Here is a 12,100-nt window from a genome sequence, read left to right on the forward strand (position 1 = left end):
CGAATAGTGACTTAGATGGAGAGTTTTCTTATTGGCACTAATACCACATCTTCTTATATTATTCTGCTCATTATTAGTCATTGATATGATCTAATTATTCAAGCAGTTTACTTTGCAATTACTACAAAGGTGATAAATTTTATTATATCCAGCCTCCTCCATTAATAACTACTGTTTCCTTTGAATCTTAAATAAGAAATAAGATAAAACAAATGTTTGCGTTATATCGCAAATGTTTGCGTTATAACGCAAAGGTTTGCGTTATATCGCAAATGTTTGCGTTATAACGCAAAGGTTTGCGTTACATCGCAAAGGTTTGCGTTGTAACGCAAAGGTTTGCGTTATAACGCAAAGGTTTGCGTTATATCGCAAATGTTTGCGTTGTAACGCAAAGGTTTGCGTTACTAGTATAACGCAAAGGTTTGCGTTATAACGCAAACATAGGAAGAAAAATAAAAAAAAAATGTGTGGCGCTAATACGCTTCCGTAGAAAACATATTGAAAAATCTAGACAATAAAATTCCAGTATACATGTATTTTTCCTTTTGATTGAAAAAGGATTTAACGAGAAATGCTAAAGAAGAGAATATTGTAAAAGCATGTAAACAGTTTTAATTAGAAGTATTTTGACGTGATGTAACATTCATGAAACAATATAAGTATGATTAACATCACATTCTCTCGCGTAATAGATGGATGAGCACCTGCAAAATGTTTAAAGCTATCAGTACCTGTACTTGCCTGTCCCAAGTCAGAAACCGGTATTTAGTGGGTGTCGTTTGTTGCTGCATATCATATTTGGTTTTCTGTTATTGTTTGTACCAAAAAATGGCCATTATATGTCATGTCGGACCTTTTATGTCTTGCTATAGCACGGGTTATGGGTTTGCCTATTGTTGAAGGGCGTTCGATGATTAATATTTTGCTAACGTGTATGTCATTTGGGCTCTGTTGGAAAGTAAATTGCTTTTATTAGATAATGATTTATGACATTCATGAAGTTTGAACCAAAATAATGATAATAATAAACGCAAAAGCAAAACAAAAAAATAAATCACCAGAAAAACGGAAGAAAAACAGCAGCTTTGGGGCAGCAATTAAATTTTGAGTTGAAATTAACTAACTCCTTCGGATCCTTGAAAGCAAAACGTGAACATTGTGACTTATCGGTGCGATAAATGGCTGCACAGTTTTTGTGCATTTAGAAAAATTTTATTGAAATAACCCTGTAAGCTGATTACCCTTCTCTCATCTCTTCAGTAGCGATATTTTTTTTTGTTGCATATCCGCCGAGACTCAAATGATGAATATACGCCTTTTCCTTGATATTTTGCAATCCCTCCGACTTAATATATACATTTAACTTTAACCTACAGTAAATTTCATATTAGTCAATTATCGAATTCATGTTATTTTGTTTGTTTTATTTCCATGAGGTTTTGTAGTTTCTAATTTAGATTCCGTATAATTTGACATTCATTTCGCACTGAATTGTTTAGAGAAAACCTGTTGTAGTTTTGTTGTATGATACAAAGATAATTCTGTATGGAAAAACATTTCCTTTATCACATTGTTGTTGTTGTTTTGTTTTATTCTAGCAACAACAATCAAACAATATTATCATGCACTACATGCGTCTGGCGTATATACTAAATTTAGTCCTGGTATCTTTGATGAGTTTATTTGTACATGATGAAAACGGCGTGGTCTGTCTGGCTGACTGTGTAGTTTCTATTTTTTTTTTAGCAAACCTACCACTACCTAAGCTTGTTAAACGGTTTAGGGTTGATAGGTTACTTCGGATCTTATATTATTAATAATCTTTTCTAAAGTGGCATATAATTTGGCCGAGAAATCTTTTCAAAGTTAATTCAATATTTCAGCCATTTCTAGCTTTTATCTGTGTCGCAAGTGCTTTTATCAAATCTTTCAGAATGTTTCCATTACATTTGATTTGCAAAACATTTCCTTTATGTTGAATAATCTATCTAAGTTGTAAAGATCATTAGTACATCATGTGTTTATCTAGGCATTGGAGACATAGTTTAAAGCTGTTTATTTTCTCATTCTGTAAGTTTAAGTGCAGAGTTATGTAAATGTTTGTTTTCTTTTGAATCCATCATTCAAAGATTTTTGGTCAATTTTTATTCGTTTACGAGAAAAAAATATGTGTTTGTTATTTTGAAGAAGTTATATAAGTTATAAACAGTCAGTATAAAATAGATGGTTATAAACAGGAAAGTCAACGGTCTAATCTATATTAAAACCGAGAAACAAGAAACACTTATGTTCCACATCAACAAACGACAACAACTGAACAACAGGTTCTTGACATACGATACGACAGGTGCAAACAATTGCCTCGAGTTTAAATATTTTAACTGGCGCCAACCTTCACCCTAAACTGAAGTAGTGGTGTGACATTACAATAAAGAAAGACACACTATGAGATATAAACTCAAATGGCTCATTCAAGAACACATAAATACAATGTTGATAAAACAAAAAAGGTGGAGATGCAAAACAATACCAGAAAGACAACTTTAATATTGGATAGGGGGGAAGTTCACAAATCCACTGACATGGAATATGAAAATGAGGGTCAATGAAAGGTAATGTGAGGTTAATGGCAATCAGACAACAACCAAATGACAAAGAAAAGATAAAACAAATACCGAACTCTAAAGAAAATTCAAAACTAAGAATCCTTCATTGAAAGACATTTTTAGGTCAAAATTCAACATTAGATAGGTATCTTTACAGAATATCAAGTTCTAAATCGCTTCGTGTATAAAAGTTTTGAATAAATGTAAGTCCAACAAAAATCTTCCATCAAAACTTCATTCTGCAAAACAAAAATCATTTAGATTTAAATAGAGTCAGTCACTAACAAGGTTCCTGATTTATGGAAGACACATACACATGTAGATGGGTTAAACTATTTTTATTGAGATATAAGCCTTTCACCCAGTTGCTGTAATGATAGCATTGACAGAACATAACTAAAGTTCTTTCAGGAAAAGCCATAGGATAACGGTTTACCAAGTGCATGAAGTAAATCTAGAAAGAAGCTTCAGGCGTGTAAAAATCATTAGAATCAAAAGTTTTATTTAAAATCACAATCCAAAAATGTGTAATAGAAAGATGAAAGATACCAGAGGGAGAGTCAAACTCATAGATCGAAAATAAACTGACAACGCCATGGCTAAAAAATAAAAAGACAAACAGACAAACAGTAGTAAAGAAGACACAACAAAGAAAACTAAAGACTTAGCAACACGAACCCCACCAAAAACTTGGGGTGATCTCAGGTGCTCCGGAAGGGTAAGCAGATCCTGCTCCACATGTAGCACCCGTCGTGTTGCTTGTGTTATTACAAAACTGGTAAAAAGTCTAACTCGGAAGGTCACATTCGTGAATAGAGAAGGGCATTGTAGTAACGATGTAAGGAAAAATACAGTATCAAAGAATATTAACAGTTACTGATAGGAAGATCAGAATGTATCTCTTGACTTAAAAGTTCAAAGGGTGCTCACCTTAAAACAAGAAGGTATTCCTTATGTAGAAAAAATCAGAAATCACCAACAACAGTAGAAATTACTATTGTTACAGAAAATAAAAAAGCCTACATCAATAGAAAAAAATACTGGTGTTATTAAAAAACAAAAATCACCGTAAACAACTGGAGCAGTTATTATTGTGATAGAAAGCAATAAACAACCGACCACAGCAGAAGACATTTCATGTGTAATTGAAAACCAAATTTCACCTACAACAACATAAAAAAACCTAAGGTAATAGAAAAAAAAAATAATAAACTAAAACAGAAAAATACCGTGTGTAATTAAAAACCAAAAATCACCTACAACAACAGAAAAAAACCTAGGGTAATAGAAAAAAAAATAATACTAAAACAGAAAAATAGCGTGTGTAATTAAAAACCAAAAATCAACTACAACAACAGATAAAATACAAGGGTAACAAAAACAATCACTTTACAATAATAGAAACAAAAGAAACAATAATTATGAGCGTATCAGAAAACCAAAACTCATCAACAACAGAAAAAGAAATTATAACTGTAACATAAACCAAAAATTGCCTACAACGACAGAAGAAAATACTAGTCTGACCGAAAACAGAAAGTTAACTACATGAACAGAAGAAATTACTATTGTACAATGTAACAGAAATCAAAACAATAGAAGAATAGATCATAAACGATTTTCTTATTCCAGGAGGAATAGATTACCTGAGCCGTATTTGGCATAACTTTTTGAAATTGAAATTTTTTGTCCTCAATGCTATTCAACTTTGTACTTGTTTGGCTTTATAACTATTTTGATGTGAGAGTCACTGATGAGTCTCATGTTTTTTTCAGAACTATGTCTGTCAAACCTTGAAATCACTTATGATGGTATCTAACACTACAGGGAGATAAATCTGTAAAATAAGCTAAATGTTTTAATCACGTTCTATTGTTAAGGAAATATTACGCTTATCAACGATCAAAATTATTGTTATCCTACTGCTATATATTCATATTTGAATTTTCCATGAAAGTGATTGGTACAAGTTTTTTGAAATTTTTATATTTCTTTCAAAGGGTCAAAGTTATTATTTTGTTAAAGCTTTATGAATATTAAACGAGCATAATTAATTTTAGTCAAAGTGTTGGGTACCACCATAAGTGCATCATCCCATTAGCTTGATGTGCATATATATAAATCAGTACTTAAGAACTGTTTTATCTTATTTTGGTTTATTTTGTTTTGTTTTTGTTTTTGTTTGTTTGTTTGTTTTATTGCAAAACTTTATTAGAGTTTTGTTTGTTTTTTTTGGCTTAATATATGTTTTGATAGCTATTTTGTTTGCATGCTTGTTTGTCCTTTTGTTGTATGTTTTGTGTTATTTTGTACCAGTATTTCACTTGATAATAAACACTGCTAAGAAAAATACTAAAAGCAGACTTTGAATCATCCTACACTGAAAAGTGCGCTATGTTTTAAAGTATTTGTGAGTACTTTCTTATGATTTAAAACATGCATCCATTGGTTTAATCTTAAAATATTAATCTTCTACCATTGATAAAAATATGTTTTCACAGTTACGTAATTCTTCAGTTGAAGGTTCATATATGGACGTTTCCAGTATAGCACTCCGTTTTGTTTGTAAAAGTGCAGAATGCAAAACTTCAAAAGATTCAACTAGGAACACATTACTATCCAGCAGCGTAAATCACATTGTAAAACACACAAACAAAAAGTAAAGACAAATAAATTAATTTGTGTTTTCTGTTCTGCATTGTACTATAAGCTCATTCTCCCACCCTGCGTATGGTACTTAAAGTAACGGAACGAACAATAATTTTAAATATTCTTATTGATAACAAAAGTTGAGAATATAAAGGAATCACAATGGTTCTGCGTCTCTCTATTTATATGTCTATTTAATTGCAGACTGAAGAATGGATTGATTGATTTAGATGAAACCTTAACAATTAGCAAGAGGACCACATGAGAACAAATAGTTTTCAAGGAGTATGAATTCGAAATCTTATTCACAACTATTTTCAAGTAGGATGATAAAACATTCATAGAGCAAAGTAAAACAAACAACAAAACAAATAAATGAAGATTGCTTTGTTTCGTTTCGGCCGGCTGATGGTACTTTGTTGAGGGAACAAAATATCATTGAAATGTTTTTTTCATTGCCAAGTATTGACAAACGTGCAACGATGTTTAGTATCATATTTTAATTTAAAAGATGAACAAATAAAACCTAAGTATTATAGAAAGAGAAAAAAATATTTACATTATGTAATATCGGGCTGATATCATATCGAACGGTAGCAGCTAGTTGTTTTAATCACGTCAGTTGAATTGTTAGATAACTCTTTCATTGGAAATCATATTACAGTTCAATATTTTATGTTCACGTTCTGATATTGTGTGATATACCCAGCATAAAGTTTCCAATCATAATTTCAAAAATAATTGCATAACATATAATAAAAAGAAACGGATATGAATACTGTGTCGTTTTTCTTCTTTTTGAATCCTCGACATCAAGGTATTTTTAAGCCATTTGAAATTTCAAGCAATACAATGTATGTTGAGATAACGGACACAAAGGAAAAAGACAAAAAGCAAGCCACAATCAATTGTCCAACAAAATATAATATAAGAAAACAAAGTGATGTAACAATACAAGGCTCATTAAACCCAGATGAAACTAGTTAATCCAGGAAAGGTATATAGTTTATCCTGGAGAAAAAGGTGCCCGAATCCACTGACCTACAATATGATGATGATGATGATGATGATGATGATGATGATGATGATGATGATGATGATGATGATGATGATGATGATGATGATGATGATGATGATGATGATGATGATGATGATGATGATGATGATGATGATGATGATGATGATGATGATGATGATGATGTAGGGTATATGTCAATCAGACAGCAATTAAATGACTATCAAAATATAAAGGTATCTATAAAAGATATCTAGTTTTAAATCATGTCGTGTATAAAAAGTTGTGAATTCATCTTATAGTCCCTCAACGATTTGCCATCAAAGATAAATTGAGCGAGACACAAACCATCATACAGACAGCTGGAACACGCGCATATCAACTCAATTGAGGAATTTAAAATCTACGCGAACGAAGCAACCGAATAACAACACCGGGTGAGTGCGTACCACATGTCTGTTTGAATATTAACCTTTGCCTTAACTAACTTGGTTATTCTACATTCATGAAATTGACTATTAAGTACGTATCACTTTTCTGTTTTTTATGAAACGTTTGCTTTATCTGAATACGTTAAATCCATGACAAACAAGACAATTACCGAGGCATCAGTATACAAATTACGCCATTAGATATATATTAACCAATTCATTCAGTATTCAAAAGCTTACAGTTGATACTCTGACTTTATAAACGTCACCAGTGTATGAGCAGAAAGTTAATGATACAGGGTTGTGTCAATGAACATCTTGTCTTTTTTTCTTAAAAAGTTCACCAGAAGATACCAAGACCTCGTTGATAAATATTCCGTATCAACTTAACAAATAATACATTATGGTCTTGAAGGTCCTAGGCACTGACATTGTTTATCATCTTCATTACATGTTATAATGTTATTTTTTGTCGTTGTATGTTTTAAAACTTTATTGCTTAGACCATTACATATTTATCTGTGACATTGTGCAAGGGTTCTATATATATATGAATCATTGAAATTTCACAAATTCCACACTAGTTTGTTTCTCTCTTCATCTTGAAGTTCTTGTAAGTCCTTTGTTTTAAGTTATGAATTAGCAAACTCTAGTCAATATTTTATATCTTTAATTAAATCAATAACTTGTGTAGATACTTTTTACAACTACTAATGCATCAATTTCATACAAATAAATCATGGTATCACATAAAAAAATATCTGCATTTTTATATATAATCACGGAATTAACGAAATTTGAAGCAGAATTTTCAACTTGTCAAATGCAGATAGTACGTGATTATCCTGTGTCACGTGATTCTCCTGTGTCACGTGATTATCCTGTGTCCCGTTATTATTCTGTGTCACAAAATAAATTTGTTAATCAGATGATCACCAGTTTTTCTGTATATTTTAGAAGTCTGTGATTGCATAAAATAGTTTTAAAAATTACAGGTTGTTATGAATTAGGTATTAAAGTGTTTATAAATGATAGTCAATGAGTTTTACAGTCTTTTAGAAGGGAAATACTTTTAACGTTCAATGTTTAAAAACATAAGCAATGATATGGTTAGTTTTTTGTTTGTTTAAAATAATTTTATATAAAAGATCAATACAATCCCGATTTCACAGTCAAAATCAATAATCTGAGAGTGACTTCTACTCGAAAATTCTGTGAATTCATACATTAACAGGTACATTCTTTTGTTAATTGTCTGTTAAAACTGGCAAACTAATAGCTAAATTAGTGAATATAAATGTTTCAAATATTTTATTATTTTTTTATATTTTGTTAAAAATTATCTTGCAAATTAAAGAAAGTTATTTTGTTTTTAATTCAACCGAATTTAGATTTGAAATATATGGATGAATAGAGAATGTCATATAGCGTTTTCAATATCGCATCCGTATCAACCCGAGACACAAATATAATCCCAAGAGCTCTGCTCGAGGGATTATATTGGTTGAGGGTTGATACGGTGTGTGATATTGAAAAAAGCCATATCATATACACTTTACTATATACATTTACCTGAAGTAGATGTTTTTATGTGACATGACGTCATACAGATAAGAAGGTTTGACATGACGTCATACAGGTTAGGGTTTTGATAAAGCCTGTGCAACAGCGACTGCAATCGATGACGTGACGCAATATAGATTAAAGGTGTGATAAAGCTTTTGCAACCGTGCTGATATCGATATCATCACGGATGGCTGACACAGCACGCTTGCCATTAATTGTATTACACATACAACTTATCTGTATTTACTACTAAATATATAATAAAGACATGTATACTTATACGTTAGTTTGTTTAAACAAATGATGACTGGGAAATTACTAAAAGTTCATAGTATATAGATAATAAAACCAACACATATATATAAAATATTTGATTGTTTATACAATTAAATATCTTTCGTATATTGACGTTTATTAACCATGTTTTTTTTAAATTGAAAAAGAAAAATCCAAAAAAGGTGGAGAAATGGGACTTCCTTTTTGGATCAAGTTATATGTAAAATAAAGACTGAGGATATCTTCATACATATTTGGATATCAGCTTTACCAAGTAAGCTAAACTAGCAATTTGAAGCTGGCTTTAGCGTGTTATAACTTGAAGAATGTTAGTTTGAAAGTTTGAAAGTAGTGAAAGCTAGGAGAGAGTGCTTTGGATATAGGAAATGAGAAATTTGATATTCTAAACGTTGAAATAATCAAGATTCGGAATATCAAGTTTCAGACCAATGATAAAAAACTGAGCTGATAAAAAAAATAATAAAACAAATAAAATAATACACACAAGCTTAATGGCAATCGAGAAGAGGCAATTTTAAATCGGTTGCCAAAGTTTAATAAACATATCAAATCGATATAACAATGAGTCTCCTCTCAAAATATTCTTATTTCTGTTTTACCCTCCATTTCCAATAAGACATTCTTACTATTGTATAGTCAGCCCAATAGCCAACCTTTCAACTTTAATATTTCATTCTTTAGGTATGGACTTTTTAAATTTTGAAATGAAGGCATATTTTCAATCCGAAAGAACTGTGCAGGTCTTTCGGTTATCAATAAGGTATACACAGGAAATATCTGATATCTTGTTTTATCATCATTTCACAAAACAAACAAAAAACAAAAAACGGAAAAGGGTTAAAAAAAAAATGAGAGTTGACAACACGATATAAAATCTTTATGTAAGGTATTGTTCATATTCATATGTAATAAAGCTATTCAACTGTCAAGTTATATGTATATATTTCAACAGCAATCATGACAATGTTTAATTTTCATTCAACGGCATTGGTATATCTATTCTTTACAACACCGTTTTGCAAAAAAAAAAAAAAAAAAAAAAAAAAAAAAGAAATGATAATATACAAGCATCCCTTACGTTTCTTGTCACAATTAGAAAGTGTCCAACCTGTGGAAAAAAGCTGTTAAAATTTGTATTTTCTTTAACCATCTCATGGTAAACAAAACACAATAAAAAATATAGTCGATGAGCATACCACGTATTAAAATGTTAACATGAGACTCCTTCTTTCGGGATTGACATTTTAACAATTAAATAGCACTTTTCATTTGTCTCTTAATGCAATGGCTGCTTTCATATGCCTTTTTCGTACCGACAACTTTTGTAATTTAATTCTGTTCTTAATGTCAATTTTTGCCATTTCATGGAAAACTTAAATCTCCTGTAAAAATATTTCTGCTTATTCCATTTTAAACGAAAAAAAATCGTTTTGTTTCCAAAAGTTAAAAATTAAATGGCACCATTTCCTTTAAAATAATATGCTGATTATTTGCCAAATACTTGGTTCGATATACCATTTCGTTGCCACCATTGCGGACGTGCTGTTCGTTGCGGGGCTACAGATCTTCCCATAATCAAAGGCAAACACTGGCGGTTGGACCAGTTGCATCTGAGATACTGTGATCCACAATGATTGGTGCCCTGGACGCACGTTGGTCTTTTCTCACATTTGTATATACGGCGTGTAAAGATATCATTGATTCCATCAATTACAAGAAGTCTTCCAAGTCCCATAGGTACAAGAGGCTGATGTTGATTGTCACCTACAATACGAGGATAATCTCTCCCAGGGTTAATACCTCTTGCTCGTTGTCTTTCCCTAAATTCTTCCCATAGACAGTCGATAAATGTATGATGGGTAAAAAACGCCGGATCATATGATGCCGATTCTATTCTGCTCATTTGTTCGCCTACGTAAACGTGAACATGATTGTGGAGCAATTCCAGGTTATACTGATCCGAGGCACTTGGATTGGTGATTTCCCATAACCAACGTCGTGACAATATCAAGCCTAAATCTGTGGAGGACATCAATCTTCTGTCTGTACCGACGTTTCTACGAAGAGCTCCATAGGGTGTATTCCATCCTGCAAACGGTCCTGTTCGTACAACTCCTCTCGAGGATCCCAAAAATAGAGGGGACCACGTAATGCTTAGTCTTGGGTCAGGTAAGTTGGCATCCAGAGTATTATCCCAGTATGGCAATGTTACGTTTGGTACCTTTTCTCTCAGTGCATTTTCAATCCTAAAAATAGAAAATATATTTATTGATGAAATATCAAAATTCATGTTGACTAAGCGCAGTTGAATCAACAAAACGTTCTGCACAGTCACATATTCTATCTACTCTGTTCGGGTTGTTGTCTCTTTGACACAAACCCCATTTCCATTTTCTATTCAAATTGGCGATTTCTATTTTCAAGACACTAAATAATATCAAGAAACACATAGCCATAATGTACGTTAGTTTATGCATACGTTATAGTTTAAAGGTATTTAGATATTTACTATCGTCATCATATTTTAAGGGTTACAAGGATTATAGTTATTCAAGATTTACGGAATCCGAAATATTGGAAGAGATAAACAAAGTAATTCATGAGGCTGGCGCAGTTTTCAGAAGTCCCATTTTATGTGATATAGATTTATTTGCAGTGCAGCAGGAAAATGTTATTTAAATAATCTTAAAAGGTGCAAATTAAATTCCATTCCGTAATGCAGCAGTGTATTGTTTGAAGAGTTTTTCTAGTGTATAAATATACTCATAAGCACACAAAACCAGATCTGAAGTAATATTTATTGAATTATTTTATGGAGTAAGTTCAGGTGTTCATCGCAATATTATCTGCAGGAATCTCTGACAGCTGTGAAAGCAATCAAGTGATAGGAGTACTAATTTGTCGATGTTAGTTATTTTTTTTATCCCAAACAATGCGCTCATGAAATTAATGTACACGGGAAATTACTATGATAAACACGTTAACGTTTCTTAGGTACATACTGATAACCGGTTTGTAAATTTTGAAAGCTCTCTTTTAATTAAAAAAACAGTTGAATAAACTTCTTGTATTTATTTTTGAATAGTATAACATTTATAAAACTTACAAGACAAGATAAACTCTATGCCATCCAGGAAAATTTGGTCCTCCGTGAGCCCCAGCAGCAGTATTAAGATGATGAAGTGAAGCTAAGGCGTCATATTTATTTGGTGCAATGCTCTGAAACGAAGGAACAAGAGAATAATGTCAATTTTAATAATACTTTTTACATATGATATTGTGTATTCACATAATTTACGTTGCAACACTTGTCTGAGAGCATATATTTCGCTGATGATACTATTGTTTGTTATTATGATTGAAAATATTTCAACACGAAGTAATGTTAGCTTGGTAATCGAATATTTTATGTCATATGATGAGTCTTTGGTAAACGAAACGCGGGGCTGGTGTACACAATTTTAAGCCCGTAATCCATCATAGCTTTATTTTATTAAAATAAATGATAACTTAAATATTCAAAAATGATAAAAGGT

The 12,100-nt window shown here is 31.6% G+C and overlaps 1 protein-coding gene across 1 annotated transcript in view; it reads right to left on the minus strand.

Annotated features, from left to right (window-relative positions):
- Nucleotides 1-7,354: 7,354 nt before the first annotated feature.
- The window catches only part of LOC143080632 (putative tyrosinase-like protein tyr-1), a 36,606-nt gene continuing 31,860 nt past the window's right edge, over nt 7,355-12,100 (minus strand). The window contains exons 3-4 of the mRNA XM_076256564.1: nt 11,671-11,783; nt 7,355-10,810 (exon numbers count right to left, since the gene is read on the minus strand). Coding sequence (XP_076112679.1) covers nt 10,051-10,810; nt 11,671-11,783 — 873 coding nt within the window. The 3' untranslated portion in view covers nt 7,355-10,050. The remainder of the gene's footprint in view (nt 10,811-11,670; nt 11,784-12,100) is intronic.

This window comes from Mytilus galloprovincialis, chromosome 6, assembly GCF_965363235.1.
Source record: "Mytilus galloprovincialis chromosome 6, xbMytGall1.hap1.1, whole genome shotgun sequence".
NCBI lineage: Eukaryota > Metazoa > Mollusca > Bivalvia > Mytilida > Mytilidae > Mytilus > Mytilus galloprovincialis.